General features: G+C 42.3%; 1 protein-coding gene across 1 annotated transcript in view; it reads left to right on the top strand.

Annotated features, from left to right (window-relative positions):
- The window catches only part of abca12 (ATP-binding cassette, sub-family A (ABC1), member 12), a 73,239-nt gene that overhangs the window by 11,626 nt on the left and 36,302 nt on the right, over positions 1 to 25,311 (top strand). The window contains exons 13-41 of the mRNA XM_061088037.1: positions 428 to 558; positions 875 to 1,039; positions 1,702 to 1,907; positions 2,254 to 2,387; positions 2,779 to 2,893; positions 3,411 to 6,038; positions 6,869 to 6,981; positions 7,130 to 7,197; positions 7,477 to 8,162; positions 8,571 to 8,683; positions 8,870 to 8,937; positions 9,071 to 9,756; positions 10,053 to 10,165; positions 10,313 to 10,380; positions 11,177 to 11,319; positions 11,437 to 11,567; positions 11,877 to 12,019; positions 13,907 to 14,074; positions 14,267 to 14,478; positions 15,191 to 16,138; positions 16,217 to 16,323; positions 17,187 to 17,336; positions 17,471 to 17,577; positions 18,647 to 18,846; positions 19,203 to 19,279; positions 20,571 to 20,698; positions 22,649 to 22,819; positions 24,143 to 24,307; positions 24,560 to 24,755. Of these exons, the coding sequence (XP_060944020.1) occupies positions 428 to 558; positions 875 to 1,039; positions 1,702 to 1,907; positions 2,254 to 2,387; positions 2,779 to 2,893; positions 3,411 to 6,038; positions 6,869 to 6,981; positions 7,130 to 7,197; positions 7,477 to 8,162; positions 8,571 to 8,683; positions 8,870 to 8,937; positions 9,071 to 9,756; positions 10,053 to 10,165; positions 10,313 to 10,380; positions 11,177 to 11,319; positions 11,437 to 11,567; positions 11,877 to 12,019; positions 13,907 to 14,074; positions 14,267 to 14,478; positions 15,191 to 16,138; positions 16,217 to 16,323; positions 17,187 to 17,336; positions 17,471 to 17,577; positions 18,647 to 18,846; positions 19,203 to 19,279; positions 20,571 to 20,698; positions 22,649 to 22,819; positions 24,143 to 24,307; positions 24,560 to 24,755 (8,340 nt within the window). The remainder of the gene's footprint in view (positions 1 to 427; positions 559 to 874; positions 1,040 to 1,701; positions 1,908 to 2,253; positions 2,388 to 2,778; positions 2,894 to 3,410; positions 6,039 to 6,868; positions 6,982 to 7,129; positions 7,198 to 7,476; positions 8,163 to 8,570; positions 8,684 to 8,869; positions 8,938 to 9,070; positions 9,757 to 10,052; positions 10,166 to 10,312; positions 10,381 to 11,176; positions 11,320 to 11,436; positions 11,568 to 11,876; positions 12,020 to 13,906; positions 14,075 to 14,266; positions 14,479 to 15,190; positions 16,139 to 16,216; positions 16,324 to 17,186; positions 17,337 to 17,470; positions 17,578 to 18,646; positions 18,847 to 19,202; positions 19,280 to 20,570; positions 20,699 to 22,648; positions 22,820 to 24,142; positions 24,308 to 24,559; positions 24,756 to 25,311) is intronic.

The raw sequence follows: 25,311 nt of genomic DNA, 5'->3' as shown, positions 1-25,311 counted from the left end.
AGGCACAACGCCAACTCACAGCCATTATTGTTAACACCACCTATAGAACATAGTGTGTTCTGGGTAACCTAGATCTCAATAGAACAGTTCACACCCTTTCTCAGGGGACGGCATGAAAAAAAGAAAATGTTGAAGCAAAGAGGCACTGGAGGAGTTACCCCGTAGGAAATGGATACACACACACACACACACCAACACAAAGCAACATTACAACACTTCACAAAGAGCCACCTCTTGGGATGTATTGTACAACAGAATTGTTACTCATGTGGGTCACTGAAGATTTGTGTAGAAAATGTAGCTTTGTGCTAAAGCTTAAACCAAAAAGTCCATTGGATCACCGAGCATAAGAACATTATATAAGAGTCAGTTGACCTGCTTTTGTCTCTGCTTGACATTTGTTGTTAACACTCTCATTGCTTTGCAGAAATGATGGAAAATGTCCTGAAAGATGCCAATCAACTCAAAGTGTTTTGGACCACATTGCTGACAAACCAGCCACAGTCAAGCGCTTGGATCGGTCGTGTCCTGGGCAGTGTGACGGAAGTTGTTATCAAGGTATGTAATGATTGATCCCCTACAGCGACAGTTATTATATTTAACAACCATGATCTTATATTTTGTAGTTTCAGGCATTTGATGTGTTGTTGTCTGACTAATTCACAATTCTCAGAAAGTGGTGTGTACATGTTAACAAGGAAAATTTCAAAACAAGACCTTGTTTTTTCAAGGACATGTTCAGACTCACATACGTTTTAATTTTTAAAAGTACAATGTAATATAAGTACTTCAGCAAATGACATATGAGGCTTTGATAAGAAAAACAATAAAAGCATGAAACATTCATTAACTGATGTTTTTTTTCTTTTACTAGGTTCTGGCATCTGATAATTTAACATGTGCGGACGTCCTGGGTCCCCTCGAGTTCCTCTTAGAGACTGAAACCATAAAGATTGACGTGTGGAGGGCAATCATCTGCCAGAACAGCTCTGATCTACCGCTGTATCTACTGAAGGACTGGCTGCCCTTGATTCAGAAGGTAAAAGTTATTAAAACCCATTTGAAGAGTTTCACTCCAACAGAACTTTTACAAGTTTTGATCAGAAAATGCCTGTGATCCCTTTAGTTGTGTGAAAAATATGGAAATTATTGGAGCCCGAATGATTTTGAGGCAGATGCTGATCCCATGCCGGTACATATAGAGGCTGATATTTATTTGAAAAAGTTATTAATGGGTCCTCTGGTTTTATTATGAAACCCTTATGTCAAAGAGATGTAAATAAGCCCTGATATTTGATAGTGCAACCACATACGCTATTATGAATAACTATAAACAAAAGAAAACACAAAAACAACCAAATATATTGAATTCAACATAAATGCTTAATTTCTGCATTGTCTACTCTGTAAAATAAAAGTTTTCATATCAGTGCGTATCGGGAAACATAATCGCAGATACTGATCCGCCGTTTATGTTGCAGATTTTTATCGGCCAACCAATACATGAATCAAGCTCTAGATTCTAAAGATTCAAAATTCTTACAAAAAACAAGATTTGAATAACGACCTGTAGAGAGTTGCTCTATGTTGGCTTTATGTTTAATTTGACTGTTCTTTTAAATGATCTCACTTGAACTTATTAGTACACAGAGATAGGAAGATTCATCAAACGTAACCCGGGTGATTTGATGTTTCCCGCAGGCGCAAGAGGTTTACGACGCCATCACAAGCCGAACAGAATACAACGTAACGCTTCCCATGATTCTCTCCGAGTGGCAGAAGTTGAACAACAAGAGCATGAAGTTTGGAGAGCTTCTGAACAGACTGGCTGAAGAGCTGGGTGGAGCATACTGGATGAACTGGATGCCAGACAACCCTCAGAATTTCACTCAGACTCTTCAACAAAGGTCTGGAATGGAAAGAGTTGATTCTATATTTGTGCAGGGTTCATTCCAAAGTGGTGACCTGCTTTTTGATTTGACCAATTGCTTAATTATAGGTTGTTATACCCTTTTAAACACTTAAAATAAAATGTCTTCAGTTTCAACGAGTTAAGATTCAGGCTCACCAACTTGTATCAAGTGAAGAACTTTGATTTAAGTTTGATAAGGCTTTGTAAATCTCCCATTTATGTGAGTTTAGTAGAGACTCTCCACCATGATATGTTTTAGATAATGTACACAGTGTCTCATTTCATGCTGTTGTTTATCAATTCAATGTCTCAACTGTGTTGTGCTTTTGCTTGGCTTCTAGTGTTTTCTTCTTCATGGTGAATTTGGGAGAAAAACTTGAGAAGAGTCAACTGTGGCCCGAAGCAAAGAACTACTTCCACATGCTTTACTGGGTCTTGAACTACAACCCGGGGGTCACTCCTCCGCCTTCAAACTGTGAGTGTCTTCCTCTTCTCTTCTCTTATTGTGCCTTGCTATTTTGATTATATTCATTAATATTCATTTTATATTTTATAATACTAAATACATTATGTTCAAAATCATACATAATATATAATTATGACATTTCCTGGAGATTAAGAACATGTTAAAAGAGAAATACAAATTGTACGCATATTTTAGTATATTATCTTATCCATTTTAGTCTTTGTTAAGTCCTTTGTACAATAATTAATAGAAACTGTTTGAGTGAAGCTCGATGAAAAGTGTGTTGGCTGAATGTGTGGCGGAAATAACCTCAAGCGATGCAACGTTAAAACAACTCGTAAATACAATACAATACAACATAATCCAAGTATTTGTGTGATGTGTTCACCTTCCCTTTTAGGCTCCGTCAACCCCTTAACCTTAGCCATTAATTGCGATACTGGTTTGAACTGGTCACGGTTTGTTCAAGGACTGGCCGAGGCTCTGATGTCATCAGATGTAGACGTCCTGGTGAGGTAAGTGACAAAGCCTGTTCTTTTTAATGAATGATGACTTCATGAATGTGGAGACGATGAATACTTTAAAGTTGAAATTCCTTGATGGGTCGTTCTTGTCTAGAGTTCGATGAATAGTTGGACTTTCTTTATTTGGGGGGAACTGCTACTATGGTTTTGTCCACTTGTTTTAAAAAAAAGAAAAACGTAGCAGCTCAGGTGGGATATTCTTGCTGTAACCTCACTTTATGCTAAGATAAGCTAGCTGGGTCCATTTCCAAATGATTGGACAGTGCCATTAATACTTTCATCCAGCTCTTTGCAAGAAAGGCAACATTCATAGTCCCCCAAATGTCAAGCTACTCCTTGGATTAAATGATTAACTGTTATTAATGCTTTGTAATACAATCTAACATGCTAGCGTCTTTGCACAAATGTAGATTTCAGCTGGTTTTGGGATCACAAAACCATAAATTGCTTTTGTTGACAATAGTCTAAGATCTTACATCTTCTTTTCCTCTCTTCTCTTTCTCTGTAGATATCTCAAAGGGAGTTTGCATCTTTTGCAGCACATGTATGGCGACATCTACAAATTTCTGGCAACAGCATCACTGAAAAAAGAGATCAAAGGTGGAGATGCCCTCTCCGACTACCTGGTTAACCTGATGTTAAACCTGGACGGGTTTTTACGGGTTGTCTCCACCCTTCCCAACAGCAGCACCTCTAACCCGAATGTTCTGCTTCCCCAACTAAATATGCTGCTAACGTACACAGGTCTTGCACCACTGCTGCCTCTGTTCCTCAGTGACGGCCCCCTTAATTTCTCCACAGTCATTGATGTTGCCTCAAAGGTTGGCAGACTCAACCAGCACATTTTTACCTTCAATGAAACGGACCCAACAATGCCTGAGCTTGAGGGGCTGATAACTAAGTTCCTTTCATTGCAAGGGAACCTCACCCTGTCGCTCCCTCACATCATGGGAAGCAGTCTGCTTACCTATTCTGACTATTTCGATCCTGACGTTGTGGCCCAGCTCAGAAAAGCCATCAAGCCTTTCACCAACCAAACTTCATCAGGTATTGTAGAGACCATCCTCAGTGCCATGGAGGTACTGAAGACAGTGATTGATTCTCCGAATGGCGACCCAACTAATATCATTCTTGGGTATCTACACCAGCTTCAGGAATTGGCGATGTCTATATACAGGCTGCGAAAAATCGAGCATATCTTCTTACCGAGTAGCCAGGTGAGCGCAGCGCAAATCACTGACCTCCACGTGCTTTCCAAAGACTTCCTCAACCTCCTCACCCCGGAGAGTCTTCAGAACCTGACTCAGGCCGGGCCAGATGCTGCCCAGAACATTGTTATCCAGAAATTTGTGGCATTCTTGCCAAAAGCGTCCCGACAAGAAGCTACTCGCTTTCTCCAGGATTTCAAAGCTCTGCAGTATTACATTATCAAATGTGGAGCAGGCCAGGACTGTTTGGCAGGAATCTCAGAAATCCTCAGCTTCCTGGATCAGATATTCGACCTGATGCTCTCAGCCAACGGTACTGTCACCATTAAACTGGCGGCCACAAATGCTTCTCTGGTAGCACAGGAATATGAGGAACTTACATCCTTTGTCTTCTCACTCCTCCTTGGCCCAAATGATTCTGCCAGTGTGAAAACAGTCAAACAGACTCTTCACTTAATTAGATTGCTCGTGGCTACACCCAACATTTCTGTGTCGGATGTCCAGAATGCTCTGAGACAGTCAAACCTAACCCTCAAAGAGCTGAATAGCTTTGCTGCACTAGCTGGAGCTGCTGACATAAACCGCCTGTTGTTAAGTATAATGGAGATCATCAATACTCGCCAGTGCTTTGAACCAGATCAGGACCTGATGGTGACAGCCCAGTGTGTTACTGGGCTGGTCACGGGTCTCAGCGATTTTCTGACACGCGTACCTGGTCTACGCAATCAGACGGCCATCCTCTCCCTTATCCCGTTAATTGTCAATTCAACTTTCAGAGACTTCATGCAAGCTAACTTCAGTAACAATCCAAATGTGGTTCTCGAACACACCTTGAACAGGACTCTGGCCAATATCAAGTTGAGCCTCCAGGAGAATCACCTGAACTCTCCAGAGATCATGAATGAAATCCAAGTGGTGGAGCGGCTGATACAACTGATTGCCAACATGGAACCATACAACAATTTAAACACGACCTTGATGATGGACCCCATGTATGCCCAGAAAGTATATTTGGAGATTATAGACTGGTACTTGAAAAAGTTGGGAAATATAACCAGCAACAGCATGGTGTCAGAGATTCTCCAGCCCTTTTTCGTCATCACACAAATGCAAGTTACATTACAGCTTGCACAGACCGATTTTTCTCTGTCTGTATCTAAACAGATTGAGCACCTGATAAAAACCCTCCAGTTCCCAATAGATGGCGCAGGGTTGAATAAAATTGGCCTGACAACTGTCGAGATTCTCAAGGGCCTATTTGACAGCATAAAGTTGAACCTAGAGGCTCAGATGAACATGATGGGTCCAGAGGAGTATTTCAATTCAACCGCTTTCAATGCTATCGCGGCTCAAATTCAGCTTTACCTAAACGTCACAGAGCAGTGGATGAAACAACCCAATGTCCCGTTGATCTTCACGAGTATGCTTCAATGGGGGAATTCTTCCATCAATATATCTACCCCTGTGACAGACATTCTTCACCTGCTGCAGACAACGTCTATATTCCTCAATGAGGGTGAAGACATCTATCTTTCTGCAGTTCTCAATACTATGCGCTCCATCGTAAAAGGGCTAATGGTGGCTGAGCGACCAGGGGGCCTTCAAAGTGATCACTTCGTAGCCGCCATCGTGGAAGGAGTCAAAACCACCATAATGCTCCTGACTGGAGCCACAGGGCCCCTGCCGCACTCGGTACAACAGGACATCCTGGATATTGTGCAGGCTTCATTGAAGCTCATCGTCCAGCCAGACAAGAACTTTGACTCATCACGAAACATCTCCCTCCTCATCCTCGAGAGAGCTGAGAGCGTCGTCCAAACCATAATACCGGAGATGTATGCTGTATACATAATTCCTGGAATCAAAGTGGTAGCAACATTCTTTGAGAGCGCCTCGGGAGATAGTGGACCAGACATCTGGAATCACATGTGAGTGAAATATTTTTTCATTCGACCAAATGATAAATAACAAATGTGGATAGAATTAGATAAACCACATATTCATTAATTACATAAAATAATTGAATTCGCTTTTGAAAGATATTCAGTGTTTGTGCAGTAGGAGTATTTGAATGGTTTGAAATGATTAAGAAATTGAAATAGTGCTCAAGAATGAAAATGTCTTATTGCCAGTTCGCCACTAAAGGTTAATGAGTTTTGTTGCATTGCTGTCCCATTGTGTATAATGTTTTCATTAATACAAATTCAGTGTGTGGGGGCAGCTTGGACACCGCATATCTCCACCAAAGCGAATGCCCTATCTCGCCGTGTTTAAGAAAGAAAGAAAAAAGGTTTCTGGATCTGCCAGTTAAACCAGATTTGCTCTGGGTCATAATTGCGTAATCCTTGCATCTAACATACAAAACACCAGACAAAAAGACACAGATGAAATCTTGCAGAGTTATCTGTATATATATATGAAACTATTCTTGCTTTAACTGGACATTTTAGAAATTAACTCTTTGCCTTAAAAAAACCCAAATGCTATAAAGAAGCTGACTGCCTTAACATCCACTTATAATGAACATTTATTATATTTATTTAAAATCTCAGGAAAATGGTCCCAGTCGTTAACTACAAAAAACCCACCAGGCCTCCGCATTCCAGGGATCTTAATTAACAAGCCCTCTGAAATCAAACAGAAACGTGGGACGCATGCTGGAGCACCGTCTTCAACCCTCTAATCAAATTTTATGAGACATACTCTTTTTATGAGACACGTTCAGATGTTGAAATATGTACTTGCTTTGTTTCTCAAGGATTTTGAGTGAGCTGAAGACGATCGAGAGCCTTCTGCCGCCGAACAGCACAGCTCGGACCTACGTCTCTGTGGTCATTAGCATCGCCCGTTTCATTCTGGAGTCAGGCCAAGGCAAGTCCGCTTCTCAGTGTCACTTTAGCTGGACGTGTTGAATCCTGATCCTCGGATGAAGTGCACTTCTTTATTCAGGCCTAAGAGATGTCAAAGAATTAAAGTGCTCACGTGAGGATTGTGGGTCATATGTTTGTTGTGATTTCAGGTAAAATGAGTCTCTGGGCACGTTTTGAGAGGGCATCACTACAAGATGTTCCTATTCTTATTGTTGAGGTAAGGCTTTAAACAAGTGTATGAAAGGTTTTATCCATAGATATATGTATACAAAAATGGAGCCAAAATATATGAACGCTGCAATCTTGCGCATTTTGAGCCATAGTCAATAATGTGGCGATCGGGAATGGCGGGTCAGTGTCAGTTGTCAATCCTGATATTTCATCCAGTTTTTATAGCTTCAAATAATTATTAAACCCAAACTTACTGTAACAATTTACACTTTAACATACATTTGTGTGATAAGAACTAGCTAACTTTACAGAAACTGTCTTTCAGATTCTCAAGGGCCTATTTGACATCATAAAGTTCAACCTAGAGGATCAGAAGAATATGATGGGTCCAGAGGAGTATTTCAATTCAACCGCTTTCAATGCTATCGCGGGTCAAATTCAGCTTTACCTAACCATCACAGAGCAGTGGGTGAAACAACCCAATGTCCAGTTGATCTTCACGAGTATGCTTCAATGGGGGAATTCTTCCATCAACATATCTACCCCTGTGACAGACATTCTTCACCTGCTGCAGACAACGTCTATATTCTTCAATGAAGGTGAAATAATCTACCTTTCGGCAATTCTCAAAACTGTGCGCTCCATCGAGAAAGCGCTTATGGTGGCTGAGCGAACAGGGGGCCTTCAAAGTGATCACTTCGTAGCCGCCATCGTGGAAGGAGTCAAAACCACCATAACGCTCCTGACTGGAGCCACAGGCCCCCTGCCGCACTCGGTACAGCAGGACATCCTGGATATTGTGCAGGCTTCATTGAAGCTCATCGTCCAGCCAGACAAGAACTTTGACTCATCACGAAACATCTCCCTCCTCATCCTCGAGAGAGTTGAGAGCGTCGTCCAAACCATAATACCGGAGATGTATGCCGTATACATAATTCCTGGAATCAAAGTGGTAGCAACATTCTTTGAGAGTGCCTCTGGAGATAGTGGACCAGACATCTGGAATCACATGTGAGTCAAATATTTTTTCCAAAAAACACATATGAAATCCTGCAGAGTTATCTGTATATATATATGAAACTAATCTTTCTTTAACTGGACATTTTAGAAATTAACTATTTTTCTTAAAAAAAAACCCAAATGCTATAAAGAAGTCGTACTGTCTTAACATCCACTTATAATGAACATTTATTATATTTATTTAAATCTCAGGGAAATGGTCCCAGTCGTTAACTACAATAAAAACCACCAGGCCTCCGCATTCCAGGGATCTTAATTAACAAGCCCTCTGAAATCAAACAGAAACGTGGAACGCATACTGGAGCACTGTCTTCAACCCTCTAATCAAATTTTATGAGACATGATCTTTTTATGAGACACGTTCAGATGTTAAAATATTTACTTGCTTTGTTTCTCAAGGATTTTGAGTGAGCTGAAGACGATCGAGAGCCTTCTGCCGCCGAACAGCACAGCTCGGACCTCCGTCTCTGTGGTCGTTAGCATTGCCCGCTTCATCCTGGAGTCAGGCCAAGGCAAGTCCGCTTCTCAGTGTCACTTTAGCTGGACGTGTTGAATCCTGATCCTCGGATGAAGTGCACTTCTTTATTCAGGCCTAAGAGATGTCAAAGTATTAAAGTGCTTACGTGGAGGATTTTGGGTCATATGTTTGACTATGAAGTTAAAGTCCTCTCTGTGAGTAATATTTGTTGTGATTTCAGGTAATATGAGTCTCTGGGCACGTTTTGAGAGGGCATCACTACAAGATGCTCCTATTCTTATTGTCGAGGTAAGGCTTTTCATTTCATGCAGTTTTTATAGCTTCAAATAATTATTTAAACCCAAACTTACTGTAACAATTTACACTTGAACATACATTAGTGTGATAAGAACTAGCTAAATTTACAGAAACTGTCTTTCAGATTCTCAAGGGCCTATTTGACATCATAAAGTTCAACCTAGAGGCTCAGATGAACATGATGGGTCCAGAGGAGTATTTCAATTCAACTGCTTTCAATGCTATCGCGGCTCAAATTCAGCTTTACCTAAACGTCACAGAGCAGTGGATGAAACAACCCAATGTCAAGATGATCTTAACGAGTATGCTTCAATGGGGGAATTCTTCCACCAACATATCTACCCCTGTGACAGACATTCAGCACCTGCTGCAGACAATATCTATATTCCTCAATGAGGGTGAAGACATCTATCTTTCTGTAATTCTCAATACTATGCGCTCCATCGAGAAAGCGCTAATGGTGGCTGAGCGACCAGGGGGCCTTCAAAGTGATCACTTCATAGCCGCCATCGTGGAAGGAGTCAAAACCGCCATAACGCTCCTGACTGGAGCCACAGGCCCCCTGCCGCACTCGGTACAGCAGGACATCCTGGATATTGTGCAGGCTTCATTGAAGCTCATCGTCCAGCCAGACAAGAACTTTGACTCATCACGAAACATCTCCCTCCTCATCCTCGAGAGAGTTGAGAGCGTCGTCCAAACCATAATACCGGAAATGTATGCCGTATACATAATTCCTGGAATCAAAGTGGTAGCAACATTCTTTGAGAGCGCCTCGGGGGATAGTGGACCAGACATCTGGAATCACATGTGAGTGAAATATTTTTTCAGAAAAAACACAGAGGAAATCCTGCAGAGTTATCTGTATATATATGATACTAATCTTGCTTTAACTGGACATTTTAGAAATTAACTATTTTTCTTAAAAAAAACCCAAATGCTATAAAGAAGTCGTGATCTTAATTAACAAGCCCTCTGAAATCAAACAGAAACGTGGAACACATGCTGGAGCACCGTCTGCAAACCTCTCATCAAATTTTATGAGACATGATCTTTTTGTGAGACACGTTCAGATGTTGAAATATTTACTTGCTTTTTTTCTCAAGGATTTTGAGTGAGCTGAAGACGATCGAGAGCCTTCTGCCGCCGAACAGCACAGCTCGGACCTACGTCTCTGTGGTCATTAACATCGCCCGCTCCATCCTGGAGTCAGGCCAAGGCAAGTCCGCTTCTCAGTGTCACTTTAGCTGGACGTGTTGAATCCTGATCCTCGGATGAAGTGCATTTCTTTATTCAGGCCTAAGAGTTGTCAAAGTATTAAAGTGCTCACATGGAGGATTGGGTCATATGTTTGTTGTGATTTCAGGTAATATGAGTCTCTGGGCACGTTTTGAGAGGGCATCACTACAAGATGTTCCTATGCTTATTGTCGAGGTAAGGCTTTAAACAAGTGTATGAAAAGTTTTATCCATAGACTGTATATAAAGATGGCCGACACATCTCCTCTTCCTTCTGCTACATGAAAATGGAGCCAAAATGTGTGAACGCTGCAAACAGTCGGTATTGTGGAGATCGGGAATGGCGAGTCAGTGTCAGTTGTCAATCCTGATATTTTATTCAGTTTTTATAGCTTGGAATAATTATTTCAACCAAAACTTACTGTAAAAAATAACAGTTGAACATACATTATTGTGATAAGAACTAGCTAAATTGACAGAGACTATCTTTGAGGAACAATCGTACATGTCCTTCGACTCAAATTTATTTTTAACTTCTGCTGCCAACCACCAGGGGGCGATAAAGAGGCTTTGGCTTCACTTTTGGGGAGCAGTCATGTCGTCATCTTTATAAACTGTCTGTTTTATCTCTTTTTAAGAAAGTTTGATGTAAAAACACAAGTGGGAAAAAATATAAATATAAAAGGCGGGTCAGCAAGTCAAACATTACATGACATTTCAAAAATGCTGATATAACATCTGAATCTCTGGTGATACTGGAATGGTCGGCCAACGACCGCTCACAAACCACACCTGCATTATAGTCGTGGGATTATTGAAACTTGGAATCTTTAATAATCACAGAGAAACAAACACAAGAAAAAACACAATTTTAATGCTCCTATCAAAGTGTGTGTGTCCTGTACTCTGCCTTGTCATCATATTTGATGGCTATGATTGATTTACCAGAATAAATATATATTAATATATAATTTCCCCTTCTTTCTTTTCAGCTGGGAAGACTTGTGAGCATGTTCTTCATGGGAATGCCAGACGTGCAGCAGTCGATTGGTTCATCCTTGGGGATCTTCACTCACCTTTCCCCTTTCCTGGAGCAGTTGATGAGCGGCAAGGCCGACCAGCACATGTGGGACAAGTGGGTTCAACTGGGTTTTCACTAATTCGTGCTGGTTAATCTGATGCTTTAAATGTCTGTGTGAGATGATAGTGCATTTTTAATTCTGTATTTATTTATTTTTATCTTTTATCACAGCCTTGAAAAGATGCTTCAATCCCTACTCTCGTCCCTCGAGGGAACGGAGCTGTGGGATAATATCTCGTCTGTCGTCCCGCTGTTTGAGAAAATCCTGGGGAGTTTGTTGAACAACATGCAAGCACAGACTGGTAAGAACGCCACGAGACAGCGAGGCTATTATCTCACCTGTTGAATAGCCTGGACAAGGGATAGACTGTTCCTAGGCTGAAAATGATCATTCATGATAAATCATCAAGAAGGAACAAGACTCCTACTGTGTGTAGGAGGCACATATCATGGCAAATAATAAACTTACATTACACCAGTAGATCTGGTTGGCCTTGCAAAGCAAACCATAAAATACCTGAAACTACTTTCTTATTTGATTTACCTGCTGTTTACCTGTGTATATTTATTAAATAATGCCATTCATGTGAATCAAATCTTTTCTTTTTCAGTGATGCTACTAAGCCTTCAGACCCCTGTGGTAACCTTGATGAGGGAAGTTGCACGTTCTGTAAATACCAGTCATTTCAACCTGTCGGAGGTCACGGAAGGAATCCAGGCTGCCATCGAGCACACGCTGCAGGCGGCTCAGCAGGTTAGACCGCCACTGTCACTGCGCGGTTACATTCGTACATTCTGCTTCACTGTGTTCGTCATGCCTTTCCGCAGACATGTTTGCATGCGTGTGTCTGTGAGAGAGAAGAGCGACTGCATCGTTGCATAAATCTTGACGCCTCACTGCAGTTAAAAGAACAAATCTGTCATCTTGGCGATTTGTGGATAGCACGTGATGCAGGAGCACGGTGAGGACTATTGTTCCTTGTAGGTGTGGAACCTTTCGTGTGCATTCTTGTTTGCCCCTCAAAGCTTTCTGTCAGACAACACTCACATACCTGAACACAAAAAACCTGTGAGCTGGTTCACTGGACACTTGTCAATGCAGATCTTTTCCATTCCTCAGTCAGTAGTGAGTGTTGTTCACTTGGTGACTCTGATGAGAACATCTGATGTAAGATGTAGAAGAACTTGAAACAGGACCGGCACGTACACTTCTGCCAATCTAGGCTAAAAAAAAACATTATATAAAAAGTTATACCACACCCTTCTATTTGCACGTACCATACCAGCAGCTGTCTGGTTTCACTGTACCGAATGTGCTTCATCATCCTTGATAACACTCTAGGAATCCGTGCTCACACTTGAAAAGAACTGGTTCAAAGTTCAGTTCATACAGATGAAAATGAAATAGTTCACAACTTCAATTGTTTTTTTTGGGGGATGATTTAGACGACAAACCTATGATCATGTATTTACATATTAATCGATTGTGTGGGATCATGAATCCGGATCCTCAGTCACTTTAACACTGAGTCCTGTCCGCTCGCGTCACGTCTCGAGCTGTACTGAGCCGTAAAATATTGATGACTCATTTTGCTGATGTTAAATGCTGCCTCATAAACTCTGGAGTGAATCAAACAAACACTAAGAAAACTTTGTGTACTGATCAGGTCCTAATAACTTGTGATGAAGGTTTATTAGTTGAAGTGAGAGCAAAAAGACATATTGAAAAATACATTCTAACTTTGTTAAAGAAAGTGAGAAAAAAAAATTCTTTCTCCTCTCCCTCAATTGGATCTGTACCAAAATTTAAAGGGTTATTTTCTTACCATCCTTTTACTATCTTTCCACCAGGTTTAGTGTAAATCCATCCAGTAGTTCTCGCGTAATCCTTTTAACTAACAGACAAACATAGATGATACCCCATGGCTGAGATAAAAAACATTTGTCACATAAGTTGACTCAGTATCAATGCGCATGTTGACATGCAGCAAATGAAGAGGTGCCTCATTCATATCATAATTTAAAATGTGGTGCTATAAAATGAAATGCTCTCAGGGTCAAAAAAAGAACACTACATGGCTGGTGTGTTGGATAACAATTGACTGTGCAGTTTTATCGAGTGAAGTGGTAACTGTGAAATTTTTTGTATTTTATTTTAAATGGAAAGAATAAGGTTGACTCGCCATTATTTACATAACTAACCCGGATCTGTCCAAATGCAGGAAAAGTACAAAAACTTTGTACAAAAACATAAAACAAATTATAAACTGTTGCTCGGTGTGTGTGTGGGTCTGTAGCAGCTGTGTCAGTCTCCGAGTCGATGATACCTGTGTGAGACTCCTGCCCTTTACTTTGTTTCCTCTAACTTGCACAACAGAGAGATTATGATATTTCCCTCCCGCCTCCGCCTTTTGTTTCCCATCCACTTTATTCTGTGTCCGTCTCTGTCTCACCTCTGAACTGGTTTTCTCTGAACAATGCAGCTGAAACACAATCAGACCTTTCATTTATTTTTCGTTACCATTTCTCTCTTATCTCTCTCTCTCTCTCTGTCTCTCTCTCTCTCTCTCTCTCTCTCTCTCTCTCTCTCTCTCTCTCTCTCTCTCTCTCTCTCTCTCTCCCTCTCCCTCTCTCTCTCTAGGCGAATGGCACACTGGGGTGCAGGGAGGCTCTCAGACCATGGGAGCCGGTCAGGGAGGCGGCCGGGTTGAGCCCGGGCTTCATGGCCATGTGGTGCAACATCAGCCTGCAGCCTGTCATCGAGGCCTATGCTGCAGCTCTGACTCCTTACTCCCACATTAACATGACTGTGAGTAGATGCTACGTCAAATAGGAAAATACCCAAAACAAATTTGCTTGAGCAGACTAAAATAATAAACATTATGCCAACAATATTCTTATTCAAGTACAGTTCAGAGTTGCACCACTTGGTGGCAGTGTTGACACACATAGAAAGCCGCCAGCTGCTAACAGTCCATCTCTCTGTGTGTTGCCTGCACAGCACATGGGCGTGGGACCGGTGAATGCCACAGCTGCCAGGATTGCCGAAACCATGCAGGCTCTGTACCTGGTCGTTGTCAACCAATCGCTTGTAGCGGAGCAGCTTATCTCAGCTTTGTCCAAGCAGCTCGGAATGCTGGCAGGCCGGCCTCTGAGCCAAGAGGCGCAGCTTTACTGGAACAAGCAGCTCCAGGACGTACAGTTACAGAACAGGTGACTTATGTACAGCTGCAGTCAGATTATATGTCATAGCAGACACAGTGTTCAGAAGTTGCATTGGAACATCACGACATACTTTTCATCCCCTTCAGTAGATCAGACAGTACAGGCTTGTGAAGCGGTCATATCAACATGTGTCACAGCCACAAACAAAACCCACTGAACGTCACACAGTTTAAATCAAGTTTTGCAGTGTTTTAATTGCGCAAATGTTCTGCATCCATCGTGCATTTCAACACACATGAACTCACTGCTCCATTTGTTGTTACGACACTATCCACAATGCACCAGTCAAGCCAATTTGATTCAATGCACAATCACTCAAGGAACTGAACTTCTCTGGCTGAAAAATCCTGCGCTGATAGAGGCGTAACAATGATTCAGCTAAATGCGATATCCTTTTAAAATTGATTTCCCTTTGTACGCCAGCAGCAATAATGAGCCGGGCACGATGATAATGTTCACATTCTGTATATCGCCGGGAATCAATCAGGTCTGGCTACATGAGTTATAGATCATTTATGTTGAGGAAAAAGGAAAACTAAGCGAAAGAAGAAACATTACCTCTGGTTGAGAGGCATTGAGAGACACAATGAGATTTCTGTGGAATCATTGTGTTTAAGAGAGAACTAAATGAGGTCAGTCAGGTGTCAATACATGTGCTTACATTTTTTTAATTCATTCCTTACATTTCTCCCGTCCACAGCTTGTCTTCAATCAAAATGCTCACAGACCAGCTGCGTGAAGCAGCCCCTTCCCTCCAGCCGTACATCGAGGCGGTAGAGAAGGCGATGAGTTACTTCATCATCAACTCCCATCTTCTTGAAAACAGCAGCACCTGCGAGGACCTCCTCCAACAGACAGCGATGACCTTCCTAACCTCTGCCAACATCACCGCAAGTGACATCTTCTCCGCGATGTCAATGAACGTTTCCGGACTCAACGAGGCGTCTATTATTAACGCGTTGAGAGGAGTTGTCAAATTCATGGCTGACCTGATGATACTTGGTGACGACCCCAAGGTTTACCGAGGCCTGGAGCAAATCCTGGGATTCAAAGAGACGACTCTGATTGTGCGGAAGGTGGTGGAGCTGACCACCTGGTTGGGCTCCACTCGAGCCTCCGGAGTGAATCTGGCGATGGAGGTGGTGCACAGACTGTACGACATCCTCAGGTCCGTCTTCCCCCTCCTGAGCAAGCTGTGCGTGGAAATGCCGGAAAACTCTGAGCTGTTCGTGGACCTAGCTGGGAACACCATAGGAATGCTGAAGCAGCTGTTGGGCACCCCTGGTCTCCTGCCTCCTATGCATCAGCAGCAAGGAATGTCAATGTCACATATGGCCGGCGCTAACCATTCGATGAGGGTCCGACACAAACGCGAGGCGCCGATGATGCAAATGAGGGACCCCATGGACGACTTCATTGACCTGTTCTACATCGACTACCACGCCATGTTCGAAGCCCTCAGCGTTCCTCCCACCACAGGAGAGATCTTCGAGACAGTCCACATGTTCTTTGCCAATCCTGATCTGAGTGTTGTGTTGAAGGGAGTTACGAGGGACATGCCGTGGGGCTTGAACGCCTCTCGGGAAGAGACCATTGATGCCTCTCTTGCTGGGCTCTCCCTCTTCACATTGCCCAGTGTACTTCAGATGTAAGTACGATTAACACTGGGTCAGATAGAGCTTTAAGGAATGAAGGGATCTAAATTTCTTTGCTTACTCTTCCCCAGGTCGACGGAGAATCTCCTGATGAGTGCTGTTGCCATGCTTACCGATGCCATTCCACTCCCCCCTGTGTTTAAAAATATCACCCGGGCATTGGCCGACGAGTCTCAAGGTAACGTCCGAGTTCAGATCCGCCGTCTTCAGAGGCTTCTCAGGATCAGAGAACTTTACACGGCACTAGTTAAACGGAGAATAACCAAGCGAACGCTGCTCTATCCTCCCAGTCTCTCGTAATTAACTTTACCTCCTGACTCTGCAGCGAATTCGCTCCGCGCTCATGCTCGGTCTAATTGTCGCTGCACTGTGGAGTCCACACTGATGCTGCAGCTTCATCTACATACCTGCTGCGACGCCCCCTGTATGTCTGCAGGAGCACAGTCTGCCAGCCCGTGCCATTAAAACCACCACGCAGCTTGGAAGAGAGCCACCTCTCGCTCTGACCTTCACCGCCATTGCGAGACCACGGGGAAGACCATAAAACGTTCTGTTTATGCCGTTGTTATTGTAAACATGATTATAGCGCGACATAATTCATTCCGCAGATATGAGGAATAAGACTTCACACCAGCTTAGCTCGAGCTCCCAAAGAGCCCAGGGCCATATGGCCCTTCTCCAGCAGAAAGCCACTCAGCACCTTTTTAAATCTCATTAGCAAAGTAGAATTCAATCACTTATCCTGTCCGCCCTCGCTAAATGTCTCCCCTCGCACTCGCACAAGTGGACATCGATGACCTCCTTTTTAATCGCCGCCTGTGTTTGTGTGATAATGTTTTTGATGCACTGAATCGTTTTGTAAGCAGCTCCACTTCACCACAAAGCCGCTAATATTCCTCACACGCAAACACACAGTGAACTGTAATTGTAAAGGCCTCCAGGTGTTGAGCCCCCTGAGATTTGACATCAACATTGTCTAATTTTAGCCTCATTAAATATTCTGTCATCGCGTCTCGTTACCTGAGGTGGTGTCTTTCTTAGGGCTTGTCAGATGTGTTTTAATGCACGACATCATCTGGTACTTCTGGCTCCGTCAGTGCCGCACCGGGGTTCGTTTTGAGGAGCGCCAGTTGCTGCTCGCCACCCGACGACGCTGGACCCTCGCACTGGCACGAGTCCTAATGAAGCCCAGCGGGATACTATGTTGTTCTGTCACCTTTCAGACCTGACTGACCTCTTTTCCCCTTTTCCGTCCCATCTGTTCGTCTCATAACCTCTCTAACCCTTGTTTTTCCCCTCCCTCTCTCTCCCTCCTCCCTTCACAGAGATCCTGATGCTCATGCAGCAGACCCTCCAAACAGCAGCTGATCTCTTCCAAAGCAACATGACCGACCAGCAGCTCAAAGAGAAACTTACCCTCCTGACATCCCAGGTCTCTGAATTACCCCTGATGCTTTTACACAATCATTCATAAAAATCAGGGAATTAAAAAAAAAAGACAAAATCTTTTGCATGATTGAAGGATTTTCGCACAAATTTGATGATAAGTTGCCAGCCACCAGTAGATGTTAGCGGCCACCAGTAGAGGGACGTATCATCAGTTGTGTACCTTAGCATCATCGGGTGGTTTGGCCCTTTAAACACAAGACATCCCCTTATAAGGCAGACCAACCACAGGCTGATCAGACCTGGGGGTGTTTACATGTCCCTAACGCCTTTGGGCCCAGTTCAGATTGTTCCTCCTGATCCAGAGCCATCGGCTGCAGCGTTCTGCAGACTGTGATGTTTCTTTCATGGTTTGGGTGCAGGGCTTGTCAATGTGTCCTCTGCAATGGCTGAAAACATTGACAAGATAAAGTTTGTTGATAAGCACATTTTTATTATAAGTAATTGAATTATTTTGATATGGCAAAGCGTACAGCTGCAGCACAACACTTATGCTATTGGGGCTAAGACACTCATATGCATCATATGATAAACACGTTCAGTTTTATATGGGAGTTCTTGCAGTTGCAGTCTCAGAGTTGTTGAACTAAAGTCTAATAAAGTCAAATGGCAGTTAAATTCTATCAAAATACAGCTGCGACATGGACATGAATATTCAACAATTACAACAGCATTGATACATTTGGATAAAATGGGTTTTCATTGAGGCTGACAGTGATATATTGCTGATATATTTTTAGATTAAATGTCACAGCCATTATTTTATGTTCAAACCAAAAAAAGGCAGCAACATATAAATCATCAGGTTATTCAAAGTTTTGCTCAGACCTGAATGGTGGAGCAAGAAGTTAGAATTATAAACCGAGAACTTCCCTGAAAAAGAAAATCTGCCTAATCTAATTTCTTTATTTGGAGGGGATTCATTGTTTTAAACCTAAAGTCCTGAAATGAACAAATCTAGTTCAACACACCAACGCCATCGTGGGTTGCGATTCATGACTAACCCAATTTGGCTGCATTTGTTCATGGTGACTAACGTGAGTGATTTGCCGTAGGTGTGCGCCTTGGAGAACACGGAGACAATGCAACAGCTGCTGCGGTTCCTCTCCATAGAGCGTGGTCAGCTGTGCCGCACCATCCTGCCCAGCCTGCAGATCCTGGCCGAGAGCCTGCTGATAAACACCAGCACGCTGACTGATGCCATCTTCCAGAGTTTCATCGGGGAGCCCAAAACCTACAACATCGATTCGGACTGGTACTGGGCTTTGTCTTCATCCTTCGCAAATGTTTTTCTTTTAATGGCTTTCAACTGCTGTTTGTTTACGGAAATCTGCCCTCACCTTTGTCGAGGTCTTTACTCCTCACCTATCTCTTTGAGTCTATTCTCCTAAAAAGCAGCAGGAAGTGTAAAGTCTACTTAAAACAGACTGTTTTTGATAATTCATGATCAAACTGTATTAATGTATCTCTCACAATCAGACCTTTTACTTTTGTGGTTACCATTTCTCTCTCTCTCTCTCTCTCTCTCTCTCTCTCTCTCTCTCTCTCTCTCTCTCTCTCTCTCTCTCTCTCTCTCTCTCTCTCTCTCTCTCTCTCTCTCTGTATGTACAGGACGGATGTGTTGGGTCAAGGTTTGGGCTTCAACACCAGCAGCCTGAGCTCTCTCAACATTAACGTCACATCCCCAGGTGAGACCTTAGTCTGTATTTTACAGCTTTTGTATTTAGCATTATGATATTAGGGTTGGGACAATATGTTTTTTTTTCTCAATATGATTCAGTACACAATAATTATGATTTTATTATTACAATACAGCGACAGAGGAGGCCTGCAGAATACTTATTCCTAATGTTCCTGTTTCTAGCACCAGCTTTGTGATGGGTAATTCTCAAGATAAATCAGGTTCAAGAAATGTAATCTGAAACTGAATTAGAGACCTAAACTAGAATGGCCCAAAGTAAAAACTTCACAAGGCCAAATTCAGTCAAGCTGCATCAAATTTCATAAAATCAAAGACATGGGTTCTCTAAATAAGTCTAATGTTTCTCATCAAGATCCATTAATAATTCCCTTAGAAACTGAAAAATGTCTAAAGCATAAAAAGGAAGAAAGAAAGTGTTAAAAGAAAATCCGGGATCCGCCTCTTTGACCACATCAGTCCCGTTAGTGCTTTCTTTCTTGCCCCATGTCTTATCTTTCTGAAAACCTTTCTTAGAATTCTTAGAATTCTTCTGAAAAACAAACAAACAAACAAATGGACAGGAGGGAAATCATAATCTTTTGTTCAGGTAGTAGAACACCCTCACATATAACCAGTTAATTCTGTATATGCAAACTAATCCAGTGCTTAAAAAATATTTTCTTTTGTAGTTTTTACATAATCCAAAGCTTTTAAAGTGTTCAAAATGTAGAATTCAAGGCTATGGTCACATTTGTATTAAAATGGCACCGCCTGCCTGGTCGGCTGTGAGCACATCACAAACCTTGTTTCCATGACAACCGACAGCTCATTTCATCTCACCTGTTGCCGCGCATGTCTTTTTGTGTCTTATGTCCTCGCTCCGCTCGTCTCTCGATCATCTAACAACTTATTAGAGCAGCGCGTTTCTCCATTGTCACCTTGTCCACGATTGTTGCTCCAGTAAACACCTTTGAAGACCTGGCTGGAAACATAATTACAATCCTGAGGCATCCTCTCTCAGTGCGAATGGCTGGATGAGAAAACATGCCACTTAATTGTTGTTCTCTCTTTTCTTTTAAAGAGCAGTTTCAGTATAAAGGCTGTTTCGGCAATTGGCAATAAAAACAAATAAAGCTGTTTAGGAAAAAACACTGAAACCAGCTTCAGCATCCATTATGTGATAACTGCTCCACAGCATGAATTATTAAAACTTATAAAACTAGATATTTAGTTTCAATATATAAAAAGAAAATAAAAACTCTTCGGCTCACACTTCTATGACTTTCTCTCCACAGGAGTGGTGACGGTCGGAGAGCTGCTAAGAGATAAAGCTGCCTTTGTTCAGGATGTTCAGCGGCACATGGATTTCGATCCAGCAGCTCTGCACCTGCTGATGGGAGCCGTTGTACCAAACAACAATTTGGAGGTGAGACAGCTGCACCCCCATTAAGCATCCTCTTAATAGCAGCACATATTGTAAGTGTGCAAGCAAACATGAAGTCCCCGCCTCAAGCTGGGCTCAGACACAAGGAGGTTTTGGGGCCTGGAACCCCAGAATCATCATGACAATTATCAAGCATGGTTGATATTTAGGATTTAAAATTGGGCTTGATTCAGTCCGTACTAGAGGATCCAATGAGAGGGACCTGGCGAGCTTTTTGAAAAGGCCTCTGCAAACCAAGCTTCTGTACGGGGGACAGTGCAGAGCATTACAAGCAAGTAGGAAAGACCAATTTACAAGTCAACTATAAAAAACGTTGACACATTGTTGTGCATTGTTGTAGATTAGTTGTTTACCTGTGGGTTTAGCCTGGTACAGTGTAGTTTAATGAAGCAGTGGCAGAGGCATCTATAGCAGATGGGCAGCAGGGGGCACTGTTGTTGTTGACAAGTAGTTGACAAGTCAGAGTTGTCATGGATGACTTTAACACGGCAGTGTGGGCTCGACAGTAGCTGACATGTGAGGAATAGACAGTGTTGACCATGTCTCCCCAATCTTTTTCTCATGCAGACTTTTTTATTCTGCTGTCATTTATAACCCGGCAAAGCACTGTTAGTATTATTATTATAATTATTACAGATAGAGCAGGAGCTCAAACATGTATGTCACGTTTGTTTCCTCGTGTCAGGAAGTGGTGACATAAGAGGGTGTGTCGCTCCCTCTTGAGCAACAATCTTAAAAATATCCTGTAGTGTGTGATGTGCCATTGTTTTTCAAACATGTTTGAAATATCTGTGAAGATTCTCCTCTGGTTTGTTATGCAACCCAAATTTCTTAATTGGTCAGGGTCGTACAACTCCTGTAGTCTGAGCTCGGCTGCAGTGAACCTGAGGACACACGGAATTTGCTGATGCAAAGAAGCCTTGTTCCTGTAATCCTCAGCAAATAATGTCGACCAAGGTCCAATTTTTCCCTTCTCATATTTACCCACGTATCATTGCAGGCTGTGGGGTGCAGCAGACCTTCTATAGCTTTGATAATCTGCCATGTTTTAATTGGCATGTGCTGTAGACTTAATATTACATCGGAGTATTGTTTTTTTTCATGAGGCCTGTCTAACCTGTACTCTTTGCTGAAGGCTGCTGCTGCGTAGGGCAATTTACAGTAAATGTAACTTCACTTTCATCTCCAGAGAACCCTGTAACCTTCTGCTAATGGCACAGAAGGTGCCTTTTGTAAAGCGCGCCTGTTCTATTTAATACAATATCAATCAGGCTTCAACATTTTTTTAACTGTTGACGTTACAGTACAATGGAGACGGATTTACAGGGCCGATCCAAATCACTCCACGGAGCATTTCTCCAGAGCAGACAGGAATTAGTGGAATGAAAGGCTGTCGTCTGAAAGTCTCTGCTGGTACGACCGCAGGAAACAAGTGCTCTTAAATGGAGTTTATCAGACACATTAGTGTCTGCACGCTGCGCAGGTGAGTGAAATACGACTAAATGGAGTGGCAGCCGACCTGTGCGACTGGTGAACGTCCTTTCGATCGGAGCAAACACATTTCCATAATTGCCGGCTCCGAAGACAATTGGAGGTGGTGATGCTTGACACGTGTTTGATTACCCACCATTCTCGTGGTAAAATTGACCCTGTCCCCAAACATAATACATGTTGTTATTGTTTTTTTTAACCAAATGGAGGAGAACTTAGACCCATGTACATAAAATGTCAGCTGGGATTGGCCCCTGCTCCCCATTTGACTCTCAAAGGATAAAAAAACAACCATGAAAGTAGGAATCTTGTATCAACTACACAGATGTGCTATAGGAGAATTGCTTGTGTTTATACCTTTCTGCAGTTCAGTGCATGATGTACCATCTCCTGTTCCTCTGTCGCTTCTTTCCACATCTGTCTTTATCTCTCTCCGAACAGATCCTGTCCTGGTTGGTGAACCTGCGCCAGTGCAACTCCACATCCTCGGTGAACATGAAAGCATCGCACGTGGCCATCTTAAAGACCTTCTGCTCCATGAGTGCCGAGCAGTGGTACAGCTTTTCACTGCTGATGGTGCGCCATCTCAACATGGAAAAGCTCCTCTACAGAGTAAGCCTCCGTCTTCTGTCCTCAGACCAGATAAACAACATGGTTTACTGTGGTTCAATGTCTTCACGTTGTGGTGAACGTGTGAATGTGATGATTGCACATTGTCCTCTAGCAGCCGAGTGGTTAAAGAAAATGGTTTCCGTGGGTCCCGGTGCACGTTTGATTCTACAGTGTGTTTGTTTGAGGGATAGATGAGTCGGAGAGAAAAGCTTTTGTGTGAGAAAACGTTTGTTCACCAGACAAAGCTCTCTCTGTCACACATTTGAAAAAAAAAAAGAATTCTTACTGTAGCTGATGTTTTTTTCCATTTTATTCACGACAGCAAACACTGTCCATCCCCAAAACTTCATAAAACTATTCAGGTTTGAATATGAGACTCATCAAGGTGTAGTTGCATTGATGTATTAATTAATAAGTGTAAATGGTTTTCAAAGGGTTCCTCTTTTAAATCTTCTCTCTCTACTTCATGTGCAACTTTTTGTTTATTTAAGACTGATACATTTCCCTTATTTTTGATTTAGTTGTTCTTGTTAGACTTGTCGCACATGACAAGAAGTCTTCGGTCCACTGTATGCTATCTGCCTTGCATCAAACATATAGCATCATAGCTGTGTCCTCATATTATTTCAGTATATTCGCTGGAGGACAATGCGGAGCTAAAAGAAATGTGAATGTTTGACATTCATCCATTCATTCCAGATAAAAGCTAACATGGCTTTTTGCCTTTTGACTTTGTAGTCCTGCTAAATTTAGCAGCATGTCATTTCCCTAATAAGTGAAACTGCTGATGCACAGTGCTACTGGGTGGAAATTACACCTTGAGTGGCTTTGTTGAATTCTATGGGCATAATGTTGCTTGTACATGCAGTATTACACTTCAAGAGTTTACAGAATTATTAAAAACTATTTGACAAACTAATATTATCTATTGGTAATAAGCTAACAGCCTCTTAAGACATTGACTAAATATCAGATAATACTTACCCTAACCCTTGTTTCCTTGGCTGAAGAAGAAATCAAATGATGTCTAGATACAATGGAAAAAAGCAATGACAAGAACGAAGAGTTAAAAGAGAGAATTGCTGAAATATGATGAAGAGAGAAGTAGAAAGTATATTTGTGATGTATGTATGTAACTTATGAGATATATATTCTCGTTAGAGTTTTTATTTTGAGGAAAGACAAGATGAAGTAAAACATGACTAAAGACCCAGGGCTTTGTTAGCATGAAAAATAGCCGCGGCTTCCACAGCTTCACAGATGAAGAGGGAAAAGAGAAGAAAGAGCAATGGAAGTGTTTGAATGTTGATCTGTTTCTTTCAGGTGGTGCTGTCTGAAGAGATGCAGAGCCTGGTGGTGGTTATGCTTCAGATAGCTGAGACTCTAACCGACATGATGAACACCATTCTTCCCACAATCAACACGCTGCAAAGCTACCTGTTCTCCATCCAAGACCTCAACCTGATGGCCAACAACGAGTTCAACCTCGTACGTATACTCTTTACCTCTGTTCAGCTTCACACACCATGTATTCACAATAGTGTCAAATTACAACGGCAATAATGACGGATCCAACTATTTCTGTGCTCTAAAATCTTCCTCTGACTCTTCTCTGCTGTGTGACGCCGGCTCGTGCAGCATCAAACTGTTTTCGAGGAGCCTTCAAATGGAATTCTCATATTCACATGACAAAAAGGAAATGATCAAATGTTTATCGCAATCTCTGTTCCCCCCCCGCAGATGTCCAGAGGACATAAAACATCCATCTCTAGCAAGGCTACGTTCGTCACCCTCTCTCGAGCGCTGTGCAGTCACGGTATCATGGCTCTGTTTGGAATCTCTAAACTGCCCCCCATGTCGGAGCCGGACGCCACCTTCCCCAGCGGCCAGTGGAAAGAGGAGATGATCGATCGCTTCAAGATTCCACGAAATGCCAGTATGTCGGGAGGAGGACACACGTGGGACTTGTGGAAACTGATTTGTATTGTCAGGGGAGGCACTATTCTTAGATGTTGAAAGCACTGATTGGGAGTCGCTTCGGATAAAAGCGTCAGCTAAAGGACATGTAATGTAACATGTGAATATTTGGTGTTGATATCCAGTATATTCAATGGATTCTATTGCATTCATAGTTAGTATGATGTAATAGTATGTGTTAAATTTGTGGGTTGTTTTTCTCTTTCTTAGAGAATCCCAACTTTCTATTTGCCCTAAATTAAACTGTGATACGTGTTGACACAGAAAGTGGAAATTCTAAAACACCATCTTTCTGACTCCTGGAATATGTTTCATTTAATTTGCCCCTTTGACAATACACAAAGTATTCAGGTTTAAAGGATGGGCCTGGTGTTCACCATGGTAAAGAATATGAAGAAAACAACATGAATGTAATGGACTCCTCCTTAGGTCAGGCCCCACCCCTCCAAAAAATTTCACAGGAATCACTTTAGTAGTTTTCAGTAAACCTCCGGACAGACAAACCAAAGTCAATA

This window comes from Limanda limanda, chromosome 16 (genome assembly GCF_963576545.1).
Source record: "Limanda limanda chromosome 16, fLimLim1.1, whole genome shotgun sequence".
Classification (NCBI taxonomy): Eukaryota; Metazoa; Chordata; class Actinopteri; order Pleuronectiformes; family Pleuronectidae; genus Limanda; species Limanda limanda.
The sequence above is the reverse complement of the archived record's forward strand: the minus strand, read 5'-3'. Positions and strand labels throughout refer to the sequence as shown.